Consider the following 27,784-nt stretch of genomic DNA (forward strand, 5'->3'; position numbering starts at 1 on the left):
TTAGGCCTTTAAGTTAGTTGGTTGGGAAATCTCGCTGACATCGGTTGCGCGTCGCTCGTTTAGGTTTGTCTTCGGAAAACCACATATAGTTAACGGCATCTCGAAAGATAAACTACTACAAATAAAAATCGCAGAAAGGAGGCTTGTTCAACATGGTGGATAAAGCTCTAATGAAGCGTCCGACGCACACTCCACCCAGTTTGGGTGTATACCATTACTACCACTCGGATTTTTACTACTCCATGCCGAATATAAGCAGTAAGTACGTTTTTTCTGTGTTTTTTCTTAAGCAGTTCGCAAGTACGCATTTTGTACTTAAACAACAATAACAAATTTTGCATATTTTCCATGACATGATGTGATAAGTGATTTATAAATTTGTATATGTTTGTATGCTTTAAAAATGCTTTCTCTTAAATCTGCGAGTTAGTAGATAAACAAAGTGTTATTCCAAGTCAAGCATAACAATCACTTGAGAGTGTTTGACTACAGTGCCGGATTAAACTGGCGCGGGGCCTGTAGCAAATTCTGTCAAGGGGCCCTTGGTTTGCTATAGGTTCTCAAGTTTAGGGTACTAAGTAAAACAAAATTGTTACAAATAAACTTTTGCGGATTTATTATAGGCAAATTTAGAGATAATACTTTCAATATCGACTTCTTTAAGCAAGTCATGCTCTATATTCAACAAAGTGAGATGATTAAGACGTTCTTTGCCCATCGTGTTCCTTAATTCATTTTTAATACGTTTTAATGTTGAAAAAGAACGTTCGCCACTGCAGTTAGTGATCATGAGAAATAAGTAAGACACACGATTCTAAAGAATTATTTAATAAAAGTTTATACAGGGTGGACCATATAAAATTTTAAATTTAAAAAGTAAAAAAAAACGGCTTGGTATTTTTCAAAGGTCTAACATTTATTTAAAAGGTTGTTTTATGAAATTTATTTGTGGAAAACAATTTCGGACAAATGACCACCACGGCTGAGTTTACAGTAGCCTATCCGATCCAACCAATTTTGGAGTACTTTCTCCATGGTTTCAGGCCTTATGGCAGCTACAATAGCATGAATCTTGTACTTTAGATCTTGAATTGTTTCTGGATGGTTGGCGTAACATTTATCTTTAAGAGCTCCCCACAGAAAATCGTCCAACGGAGTTAAATCGCAGCTTCTGGAAGGCCAATTCACATCACCTCTTTTGCTGATTATGCGATTTTCGAAGATAGGGCATAAAAGATTGAGGGTAGCGTTTGCTGTATGGCACGTAGCGCCGTCCTGCTGGAACCAAATGTTGTCCAAGTCTTCCTCTTCAATTTGCTTGAAGAAAAATTCGGTTAACATTGCGCGATATCGCTCACCATTGATGGTTACGGCGGTTCCTTCTTCATTTTCGAAGAAAAATGGGCCGATGATTCCACTAGACCAAAATCCGCACCATACAGTGATTCGTGCTGGGTGCATTGGCTTCTCGACGATTACGTGCGGGGTTTCTGTGCCCCATATACGACAATTCTGCTTGTTAACGTAATCATCGAGGTGGAAATGAGCCTCGTCCGAAAAGACGATATTTCGGTAAAATTGACCATCCTCGGTCAAACGATTTTTGGAAAAATTTTTTCAATATTTCTCTGTTTTCTTCTAGTGAATAGCGACCTATTTCGTAAATATTAGACTTTTTACTGAATATCAGTCACTTTCCGAATGGTATTTGACGTTTCCAATACGAAATATAGATTATTCAAATTTAAAACGCTAGATGGCCCACCCGTTAATATTGCTGTTCCAGAGGCTCCTATTAATAACAGTAGCCACATCTGTTTTCAGCAGCTCTGCAAACTGCACTAATTCGCCGCCTAGGCTGTTCTCCAAATCATCTTCGTAAGCACTGACCATACTAGAGGATTTTTCCAAAATCTCTTCTGTTGTAAGAGATTTTAGCTGTCGAAATACTTCAAAAACACTAGTAATTTTATGATATGCTTTCATATGTTTAGTTAAAGCAGACAGTACGTCATCAATAATGACAATAAACACCTCAAATTCGAAACGTTGTCCACGACGATTTTCAACAAAGTCGTCGAGTGTAGTAGAGCCGCTGAACTCGTACTTTCGTCGTCTTTTTTCGGTCGTACTTTGTATTGCGCTTGATTTGTCGTAATGTCTGTTGCTGGTATTCTGCACAGTAGGTCAGATCTTTGACTCTTGCCTCAATATTTGAAAAAGTGGATCGCATTGCTTGGACGTAGCCACATAATGATTCATAAAGGGCATATCCCTTTATTAAGGTCTTGGTCAAACGACTGCAGCGAAGCACTAGGACTCTCGTTCCACGGAATTGTCATTATTCCCGTTTCTAACTTATTCATCGTTGAAAGTAGTCCGTAAGCTTTATTACGGCACTCCGCTTTTTGATCCACGTTGTTGAAAATGTCTTCCAATATGTCCTTGCTTAATAGTGATAAAACCACATAAAAGTGCCTTCGTAGCATCAGCTCGGGCTGATGAATCGAAATTTTTGAAGTAGAATCTTTAAGTGCGTTCGTAAGACAACCCCATCGATAGGTAGAAGCGGAAAAAAATTCATACAGGTTTTCAATGAAATCGAAAAAAAGTAATGCTTCTGTACAGCAGTCTGCAGCGCATTTAGCAACCAAATTTAATGAATGTGCAAGGCAGGGAATGTATTCTGCAAACTTATTTACTTTCTTAATTCAGGCTTGTAAACCGATGTATTTCCCACTGAAGTTGTTGGTATTATAATAGCTTTGCCCACGACAATCTTTGATAATAATGCCACTCTCACTCAAGAAATCTAGTAAACTTTAAGCGAGTTGTTCAGCAGTAGGACCTTCCATGTCCAAGAACTTAACAAATCTTTCTACTGGTCCAGATGGCAGAACATTACTAGAGACTTTGAAACCCCTTACTCTTAAGGCTGGACTGAACTAAAAACTTTTGCCCTGTTAAGAGGTCAGCATCCGCTTGGAAAAAGAAATAACTAGATTGAACATTTTAATTACTTCGTTTTAAGATATAAAAAAATGCTTTTTTCGCGATTCGCGGGGTCCGTAGCATTTGCTACTCTTGCTACGTGGCTAATCCGGCACTGTTTGATTAAGACCTTTAGGTTTGAAATACAAAAAATCTATTTACCGATCGTTACTATAATCAGATAAATTGATTAATAATCATACAGCGGATATCATAACGGTGTTGTTCAAAATTACCAAAAGTGCGATAACACCACTCTTAAGCATAATGCTAAGAACGTAAAAATTATGTATTAGCAAGATTGGTTTAGTGTACGAGGGTTGTCTTTTATACTTCGTGATTAGAGAGCATACAAACAATTATTAATCATCGAATACAGCTTTATTTTTTTTTTTAAATATTCTCCATCAAGATTTACCTATGTATGTAAATACTTTTGCGTGCGTTTGAACCAATTTTCAAAGCACTTTTGTCACTCTGCTTGCATTCTGAACGCTTCAACAGCGTTTAAGGACATCTTAATCGATTTTTTTTAGTACGGAAATAAGAAGAAGTTATTAGGTTCGAAGTAAGAACATGAAATCGATGTTTTCAGTGCTCAAAAATGCAGTTGCTTCAGTCGATGTGTGAGAGCACTCATTGTCTTGGTGAAGAGTGATCCGTTTTCGACGGTTGGTTTTCCTTATGTTTTGAAAGTCATCTGGCAAACAAGTATTTAGTTGTGTACTACCTAGAATTTATATAGTTTTCTGCGTTGTCCTAGTGGTTTGGTTGCGACGTGTCCAGTTTTTCCAAAAATAAAGGCAATCATTTGCTTGGAACTGCTTCGTACGACAACAGCTTTTGTTGGATTCGGCTTATCTTATAACACGCGTAATCCATTATGTATAACTTGTCACGATGTCCAAATGCGTGTTAAGTACCGTTATCGTATTTTTTTTTTAGTTGTCTCAACCTAACGATATGTCACAGGACAATCTTGCCATTTTAGTCTTTGCACAGCATCAATAATTTCCGGAACAACAACTAATTTTGGACGACCTTCGACTAAATTCACTATACCATCGATAAACACTGGTAGAGCTTCATCACCAAAAAAAGAATTAATGCTTCGCTTTCCGTGCTTCTCTCTAATAAAAATGGCGACACTTATATAAAGGCATACAACGAATTTATTTGTCAAAATACAATATCATTTTGAAGAGCTGTGAAATACTTATCCTTGAGGGAAAATGCTTATCCTTGAAAGAAATGTCGCAGAGACCACTCGTGGCAATTTTTTCTCTGCCCACATATCACATATTCGAGGGATTTGTGCAAGGAGAAAAGTCGCTGGTGAAGAGGCAGAGTGAGTTTTTCACGGATGGGTCCAAGTTCAGAGGGAAGATTGGCGGGGGAGTTTTCTATAAGGAAATCTACGTTAATCTTAGGTCTTGGCTACCGGACCACTGTAGTGTTTTCAGGAAGAAGTACCAGCAATTAAAATGGCGGTAGACGTACTCCTACGAAGGGGTGCCTATTTCAGGGAGGTGAGCATTCACTCCGACAGCATGGCGATATTCACCATCACCAACTGTGCGTTTAAAGGTAGTCAAGGAGTGTCAGTCCTAGAAATAGGACCAAGCTAATTCATCTTCAGACTCGTCTGGGTACTGGTGACAGCGGAATCTCTGGAAATTGCAAAGCCGAGAAACTAGCTCGAAAGACCAACCTTGTTCCGCTCAAATTTGTATGGGAGTTGGTTCGAAGTTGGGTCTCCATTGGCATCTTGAGTGCTAGCACTTTGCATTGCACTTCGCGACACGCTGATTTGCAAGATCCTTTTGTCCTAGACTAGAATACAGGAGATCTTCTAAATTAGTTTACCGTAACGTAGTTCATCTTGTCTTACTGCACATTTTCCAATAGGGATTCATGCAGCAAGATTAAAAATTTTGACGGATTTGATCTTGTCAATAATGAAACTTCTCACCCACTGTCCAGCATTTGCAAGACTTATGATGAAACGTCAGCCGAAACTGACATTGGCTGAAGTAGAGATTGCCAACCCGGCATTATTACAGAGTGAATACTTTCAATGTTATTATTGACTTGTTCGGCGACTTAAAAAAAAGTTGCTTGGTATTCGAGGGATGAAATCACCTACAATTCGGTTCTAGAGTCCACATTTGGCAGGCATGACATAAACAAATTGATACCTTTACATCTTCCTTTGTCAACATTTGATCGGAATGTCGACTAAATAGTCTAACACTAGTTTATGTGCTGAGCCGGAAATTCTAAAATCTGAGGACATATTCAAATAACTCGCAGCAGTATAATCAGACAGCAAATTATTTTAACCCGACACTGCTCAGGACATGTCTGTTTGGATAGAAAATGGTAGAGTCCGAGCAGCATATTAAAGATCTAGACAATCTTGCTGATTACGTTTTCGACGATTTAAAGGGTATCACGTTAATTAATTCTGTCATAGCGTGGTCATTTATTGTTTGCCGACGCTGGGATCTCCTCCTACATCATCTATTTCGGCAATCTGTACTTCCATTTGAGGAGCAACGTACAAAAATCTGCTTAATTTTGCGGGGCTGAATCACTAAACTTGTAAGGAGTAAATTTATTGAGGAAGTATGCGACAAACTCATAGGCTTTCTCTTCATTGGTTTAGCACCAGAGGTCTCTGCTGTTTATAATTAATGGATATCTGAATATCGGATGTTTTTATAGTCTCGTTTCAAAGATCGTTTTGGTTCTCCTCATAGTTTGGTAGGTACCAAAGGAACCTATAGGATTTTGTTGCGCACTTTCAAGATAACCTCCGTAAGTCTCTTTCTGGAACAGCGCAGTAAAACTCTGTCGTCAGAATTCCATCTTTTCATGATAATAATATGTTCTTTTGTTAAAAATTTGGTCAATACTTTCGACAGCCATAATTTTTCTTCCGACTGACTTTATACATCGATCATTATTTGAGATATCTTAAATAAAATATGCGTAGAAAATCGGGTCAATACTTTCCCTAACCCCTACATGTATTATACCGTTCACTTTGTTATTTTGTTTGATGACAACAGCTGATCTTATTGAATTTTTTCGCCGCTAACTTCACACTTAACCGCTCTACCGTTATATAACGGGTGATTTTTTTGAGGTTAGGATTTTCATGCATTAGTATTTGACAGATCACGTGGGATTTCAGACATGGTGTCAAAGAGAAAGATGCTCAGTATGCTTTGACATTTCATCATGAATAGACTTACTAACGAGCAACGCTTGCTAATCATTGAATTTTATTACCCAAAATCAGTGTTCGGTTCGAAATGTGAAAATCCGCTTTTTTATCGACAAATTTTGTTCAGCGATGAGGCTCATTTCTGGTTGAATAGCTACGTAAATAAGCAAAATTGCCGCATTTGGGGTGAAGAGCAACCAGAAGCCGTTCAAGAACTGCCCATGCATCCCGAAAAATGCACTGTTTGGTGTGGTTTGTACGCTGGTGGAATCATTGGACCGTATTTTTTCAAAGATGCTGTTGGACGCAACGTTACGGTGAATGGCGATCGCTATCGTTCGATGCTAACAAACTTTTTGTTGCCAAAAATGGAAGAACTGAACTTGGTTGACATGTGGTTTCAACAAGATGACGCTACATGCCACACAGCTCGCGATTCTATGGCCATTTTGAGGGAAAACTTCGGACAACAATTCATCTCAAGAAATGGACCCGTAAGTTGGCCACCAAGATCATGCGATTTAACGCCTTTAGACTATTTTTTGTGGGGCTACGTCAAGTCTAAAGTCTACAGAAATAAGCCAGCAACTATTCCAGCTTTGGAAGACAACATTTCCGAAGAAATTCGGGCTATTCCGGCCGAAATGCTCGAAAAAGTTGCCCAAAATTGGACTTTCCGAATGGACCACCTAAGACGCAGCCGCGGTCAACATTTAAATGAAATTATCTTCAAAAAGTAAATGTCATGAACCAATCTAACGTTTCAAATAAAGAACCGATGAGATTTTGCAAATTTTATGCGTTTTTTTTTTAAAAAAAGTTATCAAGCTCTTAAAAAATCACCCTTTATATACATATATGTGAATGGCTGATATAGTAAGGCTTGTTTGTACAAAATTTTCTTAAGTTATAGTAGAAATTGGTTTTTTCTGGTGCCGAAGATGGAAGCATTTTTGGCTTCTAAAAGGCAACAAATTCAGTTCAAGCAAGCCGAATATACATGTGTATGTATGTGAATCCGATGTGGATAAAAAAAAGTTGTTGGTTCTTTGCTTGTAACAATAAAAAATCAATTTTTTGCCGAAAGACTGCAAAAAATATAGGATCGATATGAAGAATATATAATTTCAATGAAAGTGCGGTTAAATTGAACTAAAAAAACGAAATAACTTACCCACGACCCAATACATACCCAAATGTAAACCATTCATTGCTAATACTGCCATACCGTTTCACCCAAGTACACTGTATTTTTTAATTTAAGGATTTCTTTGGACTCATTTATACAGCATTTTTTCCATATTTATACCCTGAACAGGGTATACTAAGTTTGCAACGATGTTTGCAAGAGCCAGAAGGAAACGTCAGACACACTATAAAATGTCGCACATATACATATAAATGATCAGCGTGACAAGCTGAGTCGATTTAGTCGCCTCCACCGTTTATATCTACGGAACTATTTCTTCAGTTTTTAAGATATCGATCAGAAATTTTGCATACGTTCTTTTCTCCCCATGAAGTTGCTCATGTGTTGAAACCATCGACATCGGACCATTATAGTAAATAGCTACCCCAAACACAGAATGATGGGAATCAAGTCCTTGTATAGAAAACTTTTTCATTTGACTAGATATCTTCACCAAATATGGCAAGGGATAAGGGACAATCAAGGCAATAGTACAACATCTGAAAAAATTTTCCACATCGGATTACTATAGCACATAGCTGTCATACAAACTGAACCATCAGAATAAAGTTCGTGTAAGGAATTTTTATATCCTTGCAACATGTTGCTATAGATTATGATAGTTTTGTTCGTCTAACAGTTGTATATATCACCTAGAACTTGAGATATTTTGATAAAATTTGGTACGCGATCTTCTTTGCAAGAAAGAAAGGACAAGTTTGTAGGTGGGCGTAATCGGAGCAGGCCCACAAACGCCATTTTGCACTAATGAAACTATACTATACCTTATGACCAAAAATTGCCCAAAACTGTTGAAGTCCCTAGGTACCGAATATGTGTACCCTAGTACTCTTGTCTTTGATCTATCAATTTGTTGGATATGCAATTGAAATTCAGAAAGAATCTTTTCCTGACAATAGTAACTCTGTGTATCAAAAATGAGTTGAATCGGGTCAATACCTCCCTGAGCCCCCATATACCTAATGTGATGACTTTAGAACATCCTGATGACTTTATACTGCATACATATATCGGTCAATATTTAAGATACCTCAATAAAAATTACATAACGTGTTTAGCTCATAACAGTGTATATTTGTGCCTAAAATAGGTAAATTTGGACGAAAGCTTGACCTAGTACCCATATAACTAATATCAGGATTTTAAAAACTCGGGCTGACTTTATTCTCTAAACCAAGCGAACAATTTTTAGTATGTGGCTTAATAATGGTCAATAGATAAAATCGGATCGATACTGCCCCAACTCCCATATACAACGTACATATGTATATTGATGCAATTTGGTCAATAATATGTCCAGTCACCACCGGCGTCGATAATTGCCTGGCATCTCCGAGGCATGCTTTCTACTAATTTGACGGCGTATTCTAGTGGCAAGGATCTCCAAATCCGACGAATTTCGTAAGACAACTGCTTCAAAGTGTATGTGCGTCTTCCACGAAGCTTCTGTTTAATATATGCCCACACATTTTCAATAGGGTTTGCATCGGGCGACTGCGACGGCCAATCCAATGTAACGATGCCAGATTGGGTTTTCCACTGAGTACAGAGCTTGCTGCGGTGTTTAGGATCATTGTCCTGCAGAATCCAATCTTCATTTTTTCTGATGAACCATCGTTTGGCAGATGGCAGTAAAGCCCCTTTGTAGATTTTTATCATTTTCTCGGCATTTAGGTTGTCAGTAAAGGGGTACAAAGTGCCGAATCCCGGCTTTGAGACGCGGCCCCAATGATGAACCTTTATTCCATGTTTTACGGTCCGCTGAACAAGCCTATTGGTGGAAGTTGACCAAGCTCGCATGAGGACAGAACGTGCCCATATAGAACATTCATCAGTAAAAATGACATTTTTCAAATATCTACCAATATTCCCATACGCCCAAACGAGTTGCTTTGTCACCAGTTTTTCAGTCAACAGAAGCTTCTTCATTGTGTTGCGCCATTTCAGATCATGAGTATGAAGAAGGGTTCGGATAGTTTCGTAGGATATATCTAAACCTTTCGCCATTCATTTTGCTTGTCCTTGCAGTAGTGTAAAGCAGGATTCCGCGAAAACAGATTCACTATTCTTTTTTCCATCCTTTTTGTTCACTTTTCCTATCGAACCACGTTCTGGTAAATCATCGACATTTTTAGCCACTTTATATCAGTGTATCCACTTCTGTACAAATGCCTGCGACTTTTCAATATATTTAGTAGCCGCTGATTGCGAGATTTTTTACCTTTCGGGTGGATGCAAAGGAACACAGCTTCATAGCGCGACGCGTACTTAGCAATCATGGCGTTTAACGTGATTCCCTTTCAAAAGATCAACGACAACTGAACCTTTGTTGACGATGCATCAAGGACAAAGCTTCCCTCTATCGACTCGCGAAGGAATTAGAGCGAAATCTTTCATTAACTATCGGTAAAGTCGACCACGCTCTTACTTGACAGACTGTATGCATAAAGTTTTCCGAGTTTCATTACATAATGAATTAATGGAACTCAGTATATTCGTCAAACGGTGACTAAGGAAAGATAGAAAATATAATATTATTTATTTATTATTGTCGCTTCTATTCATTCACTTTTTGGTCCGTTTCCTTGAAAATAAATTTTATTTATTGCTCCATTTTATTTTTTTTTTAATTAATCTCATTAGAGGGTTAAAGGTTACAGTTAGACCGGTAGCGCAGCGAAAGAAACGCAGCCAACATCAATACGTTGCTTTCGGTTTGTTTTCCTATTAACGTCAACTGTTTATTTGACATTACGCTTTATTGTTTTCTTCGTTATTCGGTTTGTTATGATTTTTCACGAGCAACACAAAAACAAAAGAGCAAGAGCGGAGTACGCCTACAGTGGATGATTTTTGTTTTTGAGCGCGACGGAAGCAAATAACACTATTGTTTCTAAACATTTTGAGTTTGTAGTTTGCTGAGTGCGTCGTGGTGTTTTCAATAATTTTATTCTTTTTTCTAGGCACGTGTAAGCATGTGTGTATGTAAGTCCATATGTAGTAAGTAGTACTTCTATGAAAAGAGAGAATTTTCTGCCGTCTGCATTGCTTGCATTTGGTCTGAGCATATGTATGATAAAAAATTACGAACAGTTGTTGTGTTTTTATGGCTGTGAACAGGTCATGTTTGCACATTATCTCGTTGGGGGAAACGGCGGACTTGTAATGCAATGCAGTGCGGATGCATAGAGGTGTAAGGAAGCAAATTGAATTTTCACGCTATTCAATGAGTTCAATGTAGTGTGATAGAAAGTGAAGTGAAATATGAAAATTTCTTATGAAAGTGTGATTAAAATTCTTGTAAAGTAATATCAAATCGTTTGCCAACCCCTGTGTTCTATTAGAAAAAGCGAAACGTTTGTAGTGAAGCTGCAATTAAGAGCAGTGGTGTACGTGAGTGGACAAACTTCCGTGTCAACTAGACATTTGGTTTGTTATCTCTACAAAATTATGAATTATAAATGCGTATTAAATGATTGTTGACAGAACTGAATGTAATGAAATCAGCGCACATTACACCCTTGTCTCCACAGTATTCATGCATGTGTATGTATGGCTTGTCATGAAAGCACTGCAATGCATTGTGGCAGATGAGACAAAAGCGAAGTTGATTGCATAGAATATTTAAAAAATTATTTTATTTTTATAACTGTGAAGAGTGTAGTGTTTTTCCATGCCATGCACTGCAGTCGTGTCTTACACTACAACCCGCCATGCTGACCCTCAACACACAACTCTTTACGCTAAACTGAGACTTGAAATTTTAAAATAATAAATTTTAGTGAAAAGGTGCTATTTAAATTTAAACAAAATAAAATATACAACCCAAAGCTCTTTTGACTCTCACAAATCTAATTTTTAAAATGCTTCCTCCACTTGTGCTGCTGAAACAAAACACTGGATAATTGTGAAACTAAGTATAACCACACTTTCAGTCCGCCGAAAAATAAATAAATAAATACGAAAATAACCAAACGTAATAGAATCGTTGCGCCATAACTTAGCCACCCAGCCATCCATATGTATTGCTTATATGGCCGACGACTTGTACGCAACAAAAACATCAAGAAATATTGCGATAACACAAAATTAGCGATAACACAAGCAAATAGCACAACGAGGGCGACAACAACAATAGCTCGATTTAGTGACAATCGTTGTACTTAGTTCTAAAACAACGACAGCAAAAACATTGTAAGTATTAAGCCCGTAACTTACAACAAATGATGTGTATAATATGTATTTACTAAGTCACTAATGATAACGAGCAAAAACAAAAGTCTTCATTAGAAAACACCCTTGCGTTTTCATTTCACAACACCAACCGCTGTTCAAGCAACATTTGAAATTCATATCACACTATGGGTGACTTAACATTTTGTGTAATGAAAAAAGGCGTTACACTTATATGTAAGTGTGCACCTGTGCATTAGGGTGGGCCCAGTATTTTTACTGTATTTTCTATGGTATAGTTTTTCGATATCTGCGCTGCCGACAAATGAGCAGCTTCTTTGGAGATAAGGAAATTTGCAAAAGTTCTTGATTATAACCCCTAAACCTTAGGACTACTTAATAGGGTAATCCATTTCGAGATACCCTATATTTAAAAAAATAACACACTTATTCTTCTTCTTTACTGGCGTAGACAGCGCTTTCACGTTTATAGCCGAGTTAACAACAGCGCGCCAGTCGTTTCTTCTTTTCGGATTGGATATTCCAAGCGAAGCCAGGTCCTTCTCCACTTAGTGCTTCCAACGGAGTGGAGGTCTTCCTCTTCCTTTGCTTCCCCCGGCGGGTACTGCATCGAATACTTTCAGAGCTGTAGTGTTTTCATCCATCCGGACAACATGATCTAGCCAGCGTAGCCGCTGTCTTTTAATTCGCTGTACTAAGTATGTCAATGTCGTCGTAAGTCCTTTGCAGAACTTTTCTCTTGAAAACTCGCAACGTCGACTCATCAGTTGTTGTCATCGTCCAAGCCTCTGCACCATATAGCATGACGGGAATAATGATTGACTTATAGAGTTTGGTTTTTGTTCGTCGAGAGAGGACTTTGCTTCTCAATTGCCTCAGTCCGAAGTAGAACCTGTGGGCAAGAGTTATCCTGCTTTGGATTTCCAGGCTGACATTGTTGGTGGTGTTTACGCTGGTTCCAAGATAGACGAAATTATCTACAACTTCAAAGTTATGACTGTCAACAGTGACGTGAGAGCCAAGTCGCGAGTGCGACGACTGTTTGTTTGATGACAGAAAATGCCAATTAATAAGAAGAAATTATCGCGTGACCAATAAAATTCGCATATTGGCATTAGATGCCAGCTAATCAGGGTGATCTATTTCGAGATACCCTACTTTTTTTAAGGAAAACACACAAAGAGTTTAAAATTAATGGGCAATGTTTATTATCACTCGAAAGCACATTCTTAAGGATTTTTTTAGCATTATCTCTTTCAAATGTTGTCCGCGGCTACGTCTCAGACGGTCCATCCGTTGAGTCCAATTTTTGATGACATGTTCGAGCATTTCGATTAGTAACTAGCGAAAGACATGCGTGATGTTTTGCTCCAAGGCCTTTACATCTTCTCATAGTAAAAAATACAACGGTGTGATACCACACGACCTTCTTACGGGCAATCGACCGCCTCAAAACGTGAAATTATCTGCTTACCGAAGTGTTCTCTCAATAAATTCATTTATAGATGCGATGTGTGGGAAGTGGCGCCGTCTTGTTGAAACCAAATATCGCTGATATCACGAACTTCAATTTCAGGCATCGAACAGTTGGTTGGCGCAACAACGGTTGCCATTGACGGTTCCCACTGGCATCGTTTTTATAGAAATATACCAAACCGTTGTTTTTTATGGATGAAATGACAGCTCTTGAACCTTTTCAGTTTACTCTTCGTCCAAAATGCGGCAATTTTGCTTGTTTATATAAGTACCTCATCTGAGACTCATCACTTAATAAAAAAAAATGGGCTTTTTAAGAGCCCATAGATCGATGCGATGTCGCTTGGGAAAGTCAAGTGGCTTCCGTTCTTCTACAACTTGTATTTTGCACGCTTTCAATTTAAGAACTGGACGTAAGATACCCCAAGTCGTTCCATACTTCAGTCCGAGTTGCTGCGCACGGCGCCTAATCAATTCTGCACGTTCTTTGCGTACACTCTCAGCTGCTGGACGTGGTTTTTTTGGTCGAATATTATCCAATAATGAATACTGGGTCTCAAAATTGGTGATGGTGTTGCGAATAGTACGCATAGTAAGCCGATTATGTGGACCATCAGTTGAGCGAAGTGCGCGAAACACATTCCTTACAAAACGTGAATTTTCGTAATAAACTTAAACGATTTGTAAACGTAGATCAGGCATAAGTCTTTCCATGACGAAATGCCAAGCAACACTGTACAAAAATTAGAAGACAGTTTCATACAACTGAGGCGTGATCTGTCCAAGAAAGTACCTCTACTTACATCACCCAATAAAATTAAAAAAAAAAAAAAATAGTGATGTGTTGAAAAGTCAGCTGAGAGAACAGACGACTGACTGCAGCGGATAAATTAAAGTGTTCTTTCCAAAAGGGCGGATATGCAAAACTTTCATCAATTGGATTTAAGTGTTGAATTCATACGGCGATGGTGAGAGATGTGAGTTTATATGGAACAGTCCCCAAAAATCCACTATTAACACAAAAAATGAAGGCTGTACGAATTCCTTGGACTAAAAAGTATTAAAACTGGAATATATATGATTGTCAGTAGATTATATGGTCTAACAAGAGCAAATTTAGTATGCTAACCTCACAAAATTTGCGTTTATGTGCGTCGTTAAAGTCCTGAGGGGTTCCAGGATAACTGTGTAGTAAAGAAAGTTAAGTTTCCTCAAAGTCAATTGATTTAGGGCCTCTTAACCTCTTAATTTTTTGGTTTTTGCAAAATATTTTCCGTTCAAATGCTGCACCCTAATGTTTTTTTTATTTGTTTGATCAGTTGGTGGTTTGTCTAATTAGGTTGGTTTTATGCTTGCACACCTATTAATATCTATATAAATTACAAGTATTTTCGCTATTTATCGACAATTTAGTGACGTAAGGTGGGTGCTCTATAAATATATATATATACTCCATGTAAATGTAGCAAATGAATAATGACTCGCTAACACGTTAGAGTGAAATGTCACACATCGCAAATAATTAAGTCTTTACTTATGTAGGAAAAGGGTAAGTTAACCTTGATACAATCATTGTGTTAATTATGTGATAGATGATAGTTGAAATGGAAGCGTTGATCTGAATATAACCAAAAAACCAGTCGAGAATTGAAAGCTTTAAACTCACTCAAAAAATATCGATGAAGGTCAACCAATATGCAAGCGGAAATAAATACGAGGGCTGCTATATATATTTCTGGCCTAATAATGAAAAGAGGCTTATTTATCAACGAAAATGTTTTTTTTTTTCGTTGGATTTGGCTCGTCTTGGAAGACCCACACGGTCGATTGCTGTTTTGTTTCGGGCTCATACGCATAGATCCATGATTCGTCACCTGTGACGATCTTATAAACGTCTTTTGAAGCACAGCGATCGTATTTTTTCAGCATTTCTTTACACCAATCCACACGAGCCTTTTTTGAGCGATTGTCAAATTGTGCGGGATCCAACGAGAACAAACCTTTTTTACGGACAGGTGTTCATGCAATATCGAATGTATGCTGGTGGGAGAAATGCATAGGCACGCCTCTATCTGAAGGTATGTTACATGACGGTCTTCCATTATCAGTTCACGTACGGCATCGATGTTTTCTAGCACAACGGCTGTTTTTGGACGACCTTCACGGAATCTGTCTTTGAGCGAGCGTCGGCCACGATTGAATTCGTTGTAACAGTTTTTCACAGTGCTATAGGATGGTGCTTCATAGCCATACAAAGATTTTAGTTCATCGATGCACTCTTGTCGTGATAATCCACGTCGAAAATTGTGAAAAATGATCGCACGAAAATGTTCACGAGTTAATTCCATTTTTTGGCCGAGATGAATTTTTTAATTCCCTGTAAATAAAACAATTCCCGGTTAAATGACAAAACGTTCTGAGTGATGTTATGCTAAAAAATGTCAAACTTTCCAATGGAAATGTCAGATTGCACCTGGCAACACTTAGTGTTGCCTAGTCCAGAAATATATATAGCAACCTAAGTACGTATTGTGAGATGCTCAAAATTTTTAATGTTGCAGCAATTATTTCTAAACATTTTATGCAACTTAAGTAAATTTTTTCCTAATCATTTACAATGATCGAATTAACCGGAGGTTAGTTAAATAGACCTTTTGCCAACAAAATTGCTATTCAATGTTATGGTAAAGTTATCTTTGGTTATAATTTACGATATCATCAAAAGGGGGGACTCTCATGCGAGGCTGGTTGTTATATTTCATTGAGGGTATTTTTAACGAGGCGGGTTCCAAATCCAGCGCACAATCCTTTGTAGAGGATATTTCGCCTTCTCACTTTAGCTCGCTTTCAAACGGATGTTCTTAGGCTACCCAGGGGATACTTGGTCATAGACCGGAAGTCATGAGCTGCTTGAGCCATATGTAAAACAATCGTTTCCCCAAGTGAATGGCGATCAGAGAACTTTCCTCAGTTGCGTGAACTTCTACACATGACTCCATCGTCCAGATTTATTATCGATTACTGATATACGAGTACCCACGATTATGCTGTTATTATCGGTTTCTTAATTTGTCAAATCGATAGCTAAAGAGAAATGAAGCAACCATCAGATTGGCTTTTCTACACTCATTATTGATATTCCTCTTTTTTGTACACCTTGAACTCATGTCTAACTAACTGAGTTCTTTTAATAAATTCCTCTTAAAATAACTTTCATATCAAAACTTAATTAATTAACAGTATTATTATTACTCGCTGGGAATATACACTCGTAGATACTTAACTCTTTTGTGGCTGCTGAATCACTCAATAACCTTTAAGAATAAATTAAGCGAAGTGGAATGCAATATAATTACGGTTACACAATATTAATTTAATTGTGTGTTTAAACCTGGCGATTTATTGAATAAGACAATTGTTAAAAACAAACTCGTAATATACGTAAGGGGCCGGTTTCGCGGTTATAAAACGGAACCAGTTTGTGGTTTCACTTGAATTGAACTTACTTTGCATATCTCCATAATGAAAAGTGCATTCAGTAAATTGATTTGCGTAACTTTGGTGTTGAACTTTTCAAGTGTGATTGGTTTCATTCATCTTTTAGACTGTGCTCATTACATAATATCGACATGTTTGAGTGTAAAGATGTGTTCACATTACACTCAAAATGACTTTATAAACAAGGAAATTTGTTAACTTCGGCTGCACCGAAGCACAATACCCCTCTCAAATATTTCTTACAGGAACAATAACCATAATTTTGATCGGTTAGTTTGTACGAGTATGTATGTCAGCTATTGCTTTAGTAGTCCGTTTTTAACAATTTCTTCGCAACAATAAAAGCCAAATTTGAACGAAAGAGTTGACCATCCCTTGTTTCAGATCGCTAAGTTGATTTTTTTCATATATTTATTTAATAGATCAACGTTTCTTTCGGGGTGATACAAGCTTCTTAGTATACCCTATTCTGGATAAAATAACTTACTAAATAATCAATATTATATAACTTGCATTGGAAGTCCCTCAGAATCTATGACACATTAATATCTTTGAAAAAATAATTAGAATTAAATTCTGAGAGATTTACCGATATTTTCGGTGAAAAATTAGGTTAGGTTAGGTTAGGCGCTGAGTTCTTCGTGTTCGATATCAGGGACCTTGAAAAGTTATAGTCCGATCACGACAATTTTTCCACAAGGGATACCTCAGCTCAAATACCGTATTTGTGTAAAGTTTTATTCCGCTATCATCATTGGTTCCTAATGTATATATTATACAGAGAAGGCATCAGATGGAATTCAAAATAGCGTTATATTGGAAGAAGGCGTGGTTGTGAACCGATTTCACCCATATTTCGTACATGTCATCAGAGTGTTAAGAAAATATTATATACCAAATTTCATTGAAATCGGTTGAGTAGTTCCTGAGATATGGTTTTTGGTCCATAAGTGGGCGACGCCACGCCCATTTTCAATTTAAAAAAAAGCCTGGGTGCAGCTTCCTTCTGCCATTTCTTCCGTAAAATTTAGTGTTTCTGACGTTTTTTGTTAGTCGGTTAACGCACTTTTAGTGATTTTCAACATAACCTTTGTATGTGAGGTGGGCGTGGTTATTATCCGATTTCTTCCACTTTTGAACAGTATATGGAAATGCCTGAAGGAAACGACTCTATAGAGTTTGGTTGACATAGCTATAGTAGTTTCCGAGATATGTACAAAAAACTTAGTAGGGGGCGGGGCCGCGCCCACTTTTCCAAAAAAAATTACGTTCAAATAAGCCCCTCTCTAATGCGATCCTTCGTGCCACATTTCACTGTAATATCTTTATTTATGGCTTAGTTATGACACTTTATAGGTTTTCGGTTTTCGCCATTTTGTGGGCGTGGCAGTGGGCCGATTTTGCCCATCTTCGAACTTAACCTTCTTATGGAGCCAAGAAATACGTGTACCAAGTTTCATCATGTTATCTCAATTTTTACTCAAGTTACAGCTTGCACGGACGGACGGACAGACAGACATCCGGATTTCAACTCTACTCGTCACCCTGATCACTTTGGTATATATAACCCTATATCTAACTCTTTTAGTTTTAGGACTTACAAACAACCGTTATGTGAACAAAACTATAATACTCTCTTTAGCAACTTTGTTGCGAGAGTATAAAAACTTTCAGAATAGGCTCCTTTTGCGTCAATGCAGCGCTGCCAGCGCCATTCCTAAGCATAGAAGGCGTCACGGAAGGCATTCTCTGAAATAGCCTTGAGAGCCGAGATGCATGCTGCTGGAATCCCTTTTGCGGTCACCTGTAATTACTTTATTAAAAAATTGGCGGTCACTTTTACACATGTTCAAATTTTCTTGGCACACTTCCACTCGTCATAATTGTTGGTTGTCAGTGAAAACTTTTGGGACTATCTTCGCGCACACTTTGCGCCTGTTCAAGTGCTCCGTCACAATGTCATGAACCACAAATTTTGATAAATTTAACAGCTGGGCAATTAAACGCATACTTAGTCGACGGTCTGAATTCAAAACTTTGCGCACACGAGTCATAATGTCGGTGTTTGTCGAAGTCGCAGATCTCCCAGCACAGTCTTCATTAGCGACCTCTTCCCGGCCCTCCAGAAAGGCGTGGCGCCACCGAAATACAACACTCATTGCTGAAGCAACATCTGGATAAGCCTGCTTGATCATATAAAACGTTTCTGTCGCAGATTCACCGAGTTTAACACAGAATTTAATCGGGTACCTCTGTTCTTACGAAGGCTGCAAGTTTGCATTTTCGGCTTGCACCACTCACAGGAACATGTAGCGCGAAAATGTTTGTCCTGATTCTCCAGGTGCTCGGAGGCAACTGACCAGCCGCTCGTTCGTTAGCTAGGAACGCGCTTTACCGAATCCAGTCGGTGCGCGCACGCTCCGAAGTACAGTCGCGGCGGCAGAAAATCAGTTCTATTACTTTCCGGACAAACCCTGTATAGTAGAGAAACGAAATTGGACATTGCCACGCCCTAATTGAAAAGTTATAAATTGTTATAATTTGGCTTAAAATCAAGCTATACACCTGTAATTTGTAAAGGAACCAGAAATAAGGGGGCATCTCTGCTTTACTATTGTATATTTACCCAACTTCCTCAAAACCAATCCCAACCTCCATAGTATAACAACGATCTTGTTGAAAACGACAAAAAGTGTGATAATTCACTAAACAAATACTAATGTCAGAAGCATTTAATTATAAAGTAATGTGGGATGCATAGGAATCGGTGAATAAATTGACGATAGGGCGTGGCATCTCCAACTTTTTCCTTAATTCAAAATTTTAGTAACACAATAGACATATTTCTATGAAGTTTTTGGCTTTCGATAACAATTGCTTGTCGCGAGCAAGTGCAAGTGTCTTTGATTGATACAATTCAAAGAAGATCGAAATCGCGTTGACGACGAACCACATTCATGACGGCCATCAACAACTGATGATCAAAACGTCAATGAAATTGGTGCTTAAGAATCGATAATTGACAGTAAGAGATCTTACTGGCATCGTTGGAATATGCAAAGGATCTGTGGAAACCATTTTGAAAGATCATTTGGGCCTAAGAAAAGTTCTAAAATCGTAATTAAAATAACTGTTTTTTGGAAAACAGTATTGCGTTCACATCTGTGAATAAATATTTTCCGGCTACTAGGATGACATGAAACGTATTATTACTGGCGATGAGTCTATGGAAAACTTTTGCATTTGACAAGATATATTCACGAAATTTGGTATAGATTATTTTCTAAGGCAACAATGTAATCTCCGAAGAAATGGTTTAGATCGGTTAACTATAGCATATAGCTGCCATGCAAACCGAACGATCTGAATAATGGGCTTGTATGGAGAACTTTTGCATTTGTCGTGGTATCTTCAGGAAATTTGACATGGATTACTGCTTAAGGTAATAATATAATCTCCGAAAAAATTGTTCAGATTACTAAAAGAAATGCTCCTGTGAAGGGTATATTAGCTTCGGTGCAGCCGAAGTTAACGTTTTTTCTTGTTTAATAATCATTTTATCTTATCAATTTAATTTGATTAAATGGCTTAAACACGTGACAGCACTGAAAAATAATTTCAACTTTATATTTTCAGCGCTCTTTTACTTTTGTACCCTAATTTTTCATTCACTACTCGTATTAAAAAGATTAATTAACTCGATTAATAATTCAAAGCTTCCGGGAGTAAAATATGGTTTTTATACTTTTCTTGCAAATTTTTTATCATTTGTGCCCACACAAACTTAGTTCTTTCTTCATATAGCCACAAACTACTTTTAGACGAAAAAAATTGCTTGAAACTAAAATGTTCCCTTATTTGTTCCTAATTATTTACGTTCCTTTGCCATTTTAATTTTAATATAAAAGTGATCACGTTTTTAGCCCGCACACACGCACACACTTAAGTACGTCTTATCAGTTTCGGAGGTCGTAATTTAAAAACACAAGTTTTATTATGCCATACATATACAGTTATCAAAGCAGTTTGTCCAATTTCAGAAACGTTTTGCAAAAACAGGCATTGATCGCGTGAACTCGTGTTTTACTGACCATAAATTGTATTTTTTATTTCTAATTATACTTGTTGTTGTTATTTTTTTTTTGCTTGATAAGGTATTTATAAACAACTCAGCTCTTAGTTTCAACCAAACTATTTTATTTCGCGCTGCTGATTAAGTGTCAGCCAATTTTTTCCACTGAGTGAGATCTCAATAATAATTTAAAACAAACATAGATGTGTGTGTGTGTGCTTGTAAGAATGTATATGCGCAGGTGCTTATAAATGTGCCAATGCTGAGGTAAACAAACGGATGTGTGTTTGCTCTAAAATTATTCATAGATTTCTAACTTGTTAATTATAAAGTAAATATTGTCAAAGAGCGAAAATGAATATTATCAGTGCCAGCCTTAACTAAGCACAAGTACACGCAGTTGTTTTTGTGTTGCTTTTTTTATTTGCGAGACAATTTTGATTTGATTAAAGGGAAGAATTTGATGAAGCTGCGCAAAAATGCTATGTATTTAAATGTGTACATACATACATATAAGTATATGTAGGTATGAATAGCTGAAATGTTTGCAAACATAAGAAATAGATAAGGCACTCACGTTTTGCCTCTCAGGGGATAATCTATGCGGACCGAAAACGTCATCTTTATACATATGTTTGGTTAGCAAATTATTGTTATATTTATATACATATGTATGTATGTACTATAGATAAAATTGTCTCAGCTTGATAGAAAAACATATGAAATAAAATGAGCTAAAATTCAAGAAAAACGAAAAACCGTTAATTTCGGTTGCACCGAAGCTATAATACCCTTTACAGGTACATTTATAATAGCATAAAAAGTATACAAGAACTTTATATTGATTTTGATCGATCAGATATGCTATAGTGGGTCCGATTTGAAGGGTTCAAAAGTGAGAGACTACATAGGAGACAATTAAGTAATGAGACTGATTCCATAAAAACCGTATATTTGAAAATTATTATACAACTCTGCCATCCCTTTCAAAGTAGTCGCCTTGGGCAGCTATACAGCGATTCCAGCGCGTTTTCCATGCTTCGTAACATTTCTGGAACGCTTCGACTGGGATGTCCGCGAGTACCCTCGTCACGGCCGCCTGGTTGTCCGTAATCGAATCGAAATGGGTTCCTTTGACCACCGATTTTGTTTTAGGAAACAAAAAAAAAAATCACAGGGTCACGAATAAGGCGGTTGTTGCAACACGGCGATCCCTTTAGAGGCCAAATACTGGGACACGCTGAGGGCTGTGTGGCACAGCGCGTTGTCGTGATGAAGGATCCAGTTACGAGCGATGTTTTCGATTACCCAATATAAAACAAAATAATTGAAATAAATAATATAAAATAAGTATGTTATAAGTTTTTTTTACAATACACTAGAGGACCCATACTTAAGAACGAACTCTGTCCTCAATATAAAAACTTGATCCACAGATGTCGCCTTTTACTTTGGCATCGTTTTGTTTAATACACGTTTACGCCAAATTAAGGTTTGAATATTGGATACTGCGATGGTAGCGCCATCTATCGGTCAAACATTCCAAAATTAGCAATTGATTAAAAAAGAAAAAATAATTTAAAAAACATTTTCCAGTGGACCAAATTGTAAATCTAAACCATTCTCGAATCTCTTTGAACATACACACAAAATTTCATCAAAATCGGCCCTTCCGTTTAGGAGCAGTTCAAATGCAAACACACGGTCAGAAGATTTATATATATAAAGATATGTATAGTATTTCTCCATACTTTTTGATTTCTGTTAAAAATGTTTAGTTGTCAAATAATACATTTGCTGAGCATCTCACTAGATTTAGAGAGAAGTTTTGTTTTCAAACATATGTTATTAAGTCCCCTCTTAAACCTAAATATAGACTTGAGGACCTTACATTACACACATAGTAATCCCTTTTATACTCGTATGAACCATCGAAAATTCGCTGCCAAGCAAAAAATTTGCAGCGTATTTCTTCGTTCGCCATTGCCGGCTCTCCTTTAGGCGTATAATCAAACATCAGCCGAGCCTGCGCTTATAACGCCTTTGATTTTTTAAATGAAATACCTGTGCTCTTATTAACATGCATAGACGCATTCCTCGTATCTCACAGCTCGTGTTTACTTACTTACTATGTGTGTGTGCACGATTTGCTGCTTAAGTGGTATGCCTGTTTGTAGAGATCTACGGTGTGAACTAACTTCTACACCCTCTCAGTGGTAAACAAAAGTTGTTGTTGGTTTTATTGTTGTTATTGTTGTTGTTTTCAGACTGATATAGTTCATAATTTGATAACTCTTTATACTTGGTTAGTACTAATCGGACTTTTGATGATAGTCGGCGGTACTTTGTCGAACAACGCACGCTACGGTTCGCTAAGGAAAGAAAATCATTGCTTTCGTGCAAAAATAAAAATATAAAAATATATTGAAATTTGTAAAAAATTTATTGGATTATACAAATTTGTTTGCTCATCAGTTAATTTCGTTTGGTTCTTCTTCTTCTTTTGTGACTTACAAGCAACAAAATGCAGATTAACGAATATTACTTTGAAGGTAAAAAAAATATGAGTGAACAAGAAATTATTTGTGGAGATAATTGTAAAGTTTTACTTGTCAAAAAGAAAAATCTGTGTTCTAAATTTTACTTAGGTTTCTTAAGACAACTTAGTAGGCCTACAGCAGATTGAAACCGACCAAAATAAAGAAATAAAATGGAGAAAATACCTCAAAAAGTTTTTTCAGTTGTTTGTACATATGTTACGATATAAATAAATACAAATACTATTTATGAAGTCAATGTTAGACGGAAGTGTTACGGAAGTTGGTATAAAAAAATCATAAATATTAAATTATGAATATTTATTTAAAGTAAATATGTACAAAGCTCGTTGATACTGCAATAATTCGTTTAATGTCGTGAAGCTTCATAAACTTAAGCCGAAGTTTAGTTAGAAATCAGTTTAACAGCGGCCACGCCCATTTCTTTATCTATGTAGTGTCAGAGGCGAATACTCCACTCTGTAGAAGATTATTTCTAATCTACGAGGTATGACAAATAAGTAATGAGACTGATTCCATAAGAACCGTATATTTGAAAATTATTCTACAACTCTGCCAACCCCTTCAAAGTAGTCCCATTGGGCAGCTATACAGCATTTCCAGCAAGTTTTCCATGCTTCGTAACATTTCTGGAACGCTTCGATTGGGATGTCCGCGAGTACCCTCTTCACGTCCGCCTGGATGGCCGTAATCGACTCAAAATGGGTTCCTTTGACCACCGATTTTGTTTTAGGAAACAAAAAAGGTCACCGGGTGACATGTCGGGCGAATAAGGCGGCTGTTCCAAAGCGGCGATCCCTTTAGAGGCCAAATACTGGGACACGCTGGGGACGGCGTGACGCGGCGCGTTGTCGGGATGAAGGATCCAGTTACGAGCGATGTCCGGGCGCACCCTGTTGACTCGTTTTCGCAATCTTTCGAGTACTTGGCAATAGTAGACTTGATTCACAGTTTTCCACGGTGGAACGAATTCTTTGTGGACGTTTTCACCTTCGACTTGCTCTTTTTTCGGCTGGGGGGCGCGCGGAGACAACCATTGTGAGCCTGGGCACGACTAAGAGCACTGTCACCATACACTCTTACAATTTTAGCGTACGTTCCCGAAGCTGTTTCGCCCAAAAAGAGAAGGGATATTTCAAGATCACAGGTTTACCACAAGCGCGGCAATAAAATCAGTCTCATTACTTAATTGTCAAACCTCGTATAGTAACTTCGGTCGCTATTTGAAACTTGGGTGAAATGTTTCTGCAAATTTTACTTAAAGGTTTCTGAAGCGCGAGCAAATTTGAAAAACCGCTTTCGTGGATCCAAAACTAAGACAATCTTATGTCCCCACAGCAAAATCCAATAGATCCAAGTTTCTGAAATCAAAACAATGCAAAGTTACACAGGAAGTTCCTAGTCTACAAGTACAGTATATTTCTAAGACCAGGCGCGGATACAGAGTAGAATTTTGGCGGGGGAACTACATATAAAACTTTGTACTTACAGCTCAAAGTCCTTTTCCTCGAAGAAAATGACTTATGATGGAAATAATGTGTAATTTTGAACTTTTGGGCGGGGATCCGCTCCTGTCTATGACAATATGCTTAAAGTCGCCTTAATGAATTTAAACTCAGTAGGATGATTTATATTAGTTACTATACATGACCATATTATTCGAGACACGACGTTCCGTTGTCTTATAAATACCACTTTTGACTCTTGAGTTTTTGTCCACAATTAAAGAGTTAACAGATATCACCAGTTTTTAACTGTAAATAAAATTAACTAAAATCAATTTAAACTACTTTAAAATTAGAGTCCTTTATAATTTTCTGTTAGGGGTTACATGACTTCGAGAAATTGAAAATCTTACCATTTTTAAGTCGCCTCCTAAGGCATATTATTAGGAAGAATACTGTGCTAGGGTACAGTATATGAACCAATTATTTTTCGGCTGGTATCCACACACTCAACTCTGTCCGCCGCGACGATCGCTGCCCACTCAGATGGTATTCAAGCAATTCCAGATTAAGCTACGATAAGATACGGTTAACACTGTATCAGAAAATGGGAAAAGAATTATTGAAGCATACGATTTGCCATGTCATTTTTCAATAATTTTACGATATAAGCCCCTCACACCGACGCAATTTTATTTGCCGATTCTCATAGAACTTTCCTCGCTTTGATTTACAATTCATACTTTAGCAACGAAGCGAAGAAAGCAAAGAGTATGTCGGAATGCTGAATTAGGACTTCTTGCAAAGCATCTATGTGACGCATCATGAGTAATCAGATTAGCCCCTAGTTTACACCTTTGGTTTGAGATTTATGTATATCCAATACATATAACACCAATCAGAACCAAGACAATGGCGAATTTACTTGATAGTTTTGCGACTTTTGGTCACATTTAAATTTTTTGCGCTGACTGAGGGTGAATATCATTTAATGGTATTGCGGCAGTGCTTTAAGATTTATCTGATAACCTAAGTTAGAAAATATGTATAAAATAAGTCTTTTCAAATATAGAAATATATTTCAAAAATAGAAATATTTTTCGTACTGACTTTGTCATCAACTGAGAAGCGTTATCGTTTTTGCTTCCAAATAGTAGTTTTCATTTAAACTTGACGTGCCTCAGTAGTTGTTCATTAAAGATTTTTTGTCATGCGTAGTGTTATTTATTGGTCTCGAGATGACTTTGATTGTTACCAATCAGCTACCCATAACTGAATTTGTTTAATAAATTTTGGAAAATTTTTCCAACTGCTTTACTCTAATCGCATAGCTAAACAAACTTCAACATTGTTATTTTTTAAATAAATATTTTGAGCAGTCAAATTTCATTATCTAATTTTATCTCTCTCTTCTCTCCCGCCATACATAGAGACTGACAAAATGCAAGGGGTGAAGCGGGTGATAGTCTTCTGCATACTGATAGTCATACTGCCGTCCGCTTTGATAATCATACCGCTCTACCTACGCCGCACCGCCTTTGCTGACGTTATTTATCCCGTCGCCGAATCGGATATAATTGAGATACGAGATGGCATATCTTCGATATTCTGCCAACAACATTCGCTACGCATGAATTCCAACTTCAATGCATTTCAGTTGCGCAGCAAACCCGAAGTCTCAACAAATCGTAAACACATACGTCTAAAGAAATCTATGACGCTGCCCGATGATACATTGGAATATTGGGGCTTCTATCTGTTGAAGGGCGCTAAAGTGCACCTGAAATTTTGTTCACGCTATGACGGCTCGCGTATATTGGTGGTTAAAGGACAACGTAACCTGAACACTTGCGGTCTACTCGATCACAATCAGAATAAATTGGGTGCGAACTTTGCGTACGGCCATGAGCAGGTGAAGGTATTCTTTGAGGATATACGAGAAATGGGCGACACGGTGCCGGTTGATGAGGTGGCGACTGACAAGAAAACAGTCGACAATAATATGGAAGAGGAGAATCACGGCGGTGAGGATTCGAGTGAAGATGCGGAGGAAGTAGCATTCCAGCGTGCTAAAAACGCAGCAGCGGTAGAAGCAGCGGCTGCAGCACTGGCCGTGCCGCCACAAAAACAGGAAAGTAATAGCACACAACCAACTACACTGAAGTCGTCTAAGATACGCGGCAAGAAATTGAAAAAGGGCTCTGTGAGCTCGCAACGTAATCGTAGATTGCTGACTAACGCGCCCGCCACTGCGTCTACACACAGGCTAACAAAGCGCGAGAGTTCACCAAAAGCGCATCCAACCGCCACAAACGCATCAGATGCAGCATTTCTGCAGCGCCATCAAGCGGCGGCGGCACAACGCAAACAGGAGGTATACGATCAGCTGTACAAGCTGCGCCGACGTAGCAAACGTGAACATGTTTACGATCGCAAATATAGTCATGGCGGCAATGCGATAAACTTCACCATCACTGATGAATCCAACTCGGTGTCAAGCTTCGAAACGGGTCTCTTCAACTGCTACAACGGCACCATATTATTGGCGGAGGGTTTCGCACCCTCAGCCGAGTGCGTTAATGCGCATTTTCTCGAAAATGGCTCACAACGTATGCTCTCCAAGCATGAGATCACCGAAGACGGCTATTACTATTATATATTCTACAGCGACAACGATCTGGTGCGCAATGACATACACGCCATATTCGACATTTACAAGCCGACATTTCAATACTCCAACATAAGCGATTCGCAGGCTTGTTTAAATGCGACAAACTGCACCTTTCCCATCGGCTTTCTGTCCGACGAAATGGTCATCGTGGAGGTGCCGACGCGCGATGGCATCGAACACGAAGAGGACGACATCACCTACCTGATCTCAACTTGCCATCCGCGCACGGCCGTCTATGCGATTTTCCCCATCGCGGTGCTGATACTGATATTAAGTTGCTCATTTTTATAGAAGCGACGTGGCGCGGCTAAAGGCCGCTTACCCAACAACATGCTTAATTTTAATTTAGCTAATTTTTATTTTTAATTAATACTTAAGTATAGAAGTTACTTAATACTATGGAACTAAATAACTTTTAATTGTACACAATCAGAAAT

General features: G+C 37.9%; 1 protein-coding gene across 3 annotated transcripts; it reads left to right on the forward strand.

Moving 5' to 3' along the window:
* Positions 1–27,732, forward strand: LOC105225667 (uncharacterized). Of its 3 annotated transcripts, none has more exons than XM_011204244.4 (2): positions 1–258; positions 26,107–27,732. In XM_011204244.4, exons 1-2 carry the CDS (start codon positions 153–155, stop codon positions 27,636–27,638), a joined length of 1,638 nt encoding a protein of 545 aa, XP_011202546.2. In that variant the 5' UTR covers positions 1–152; the 3' UTR covers positions 27,639–27,732. The 3 variants fall into 3 exon arrangements, with proteins under 3 accessions (XP_011202546.2, XP_011202548.2, XP_011202547.2); XM_011204246.4 differs by lacking the exon at positions 1–258 and adding an exon at positions 10,633–11,627; XM_011204245.4 differs by lacking the exon at positions 1–258 and adding an exon at positions 22,981–23,225.
* Positions 27,733–27,784: the final 52 nt, after the last annotated feature.

This window comes from Bactrocera dorsalis, chromosome 1 (genome assembly GCF_023373825.1).
Source record: "Bactrocera dorsalis isolate Fly_Bdor chromosome 1, ASM2337382v1, whole genome shotgun sequence".
Taxonomy (NCBI): Eukaryota; Metazoa; Arthropoda; class Insecta; order Diptera; family Tephritidae; genus Bactrocera; species Bactrocera dorsalis.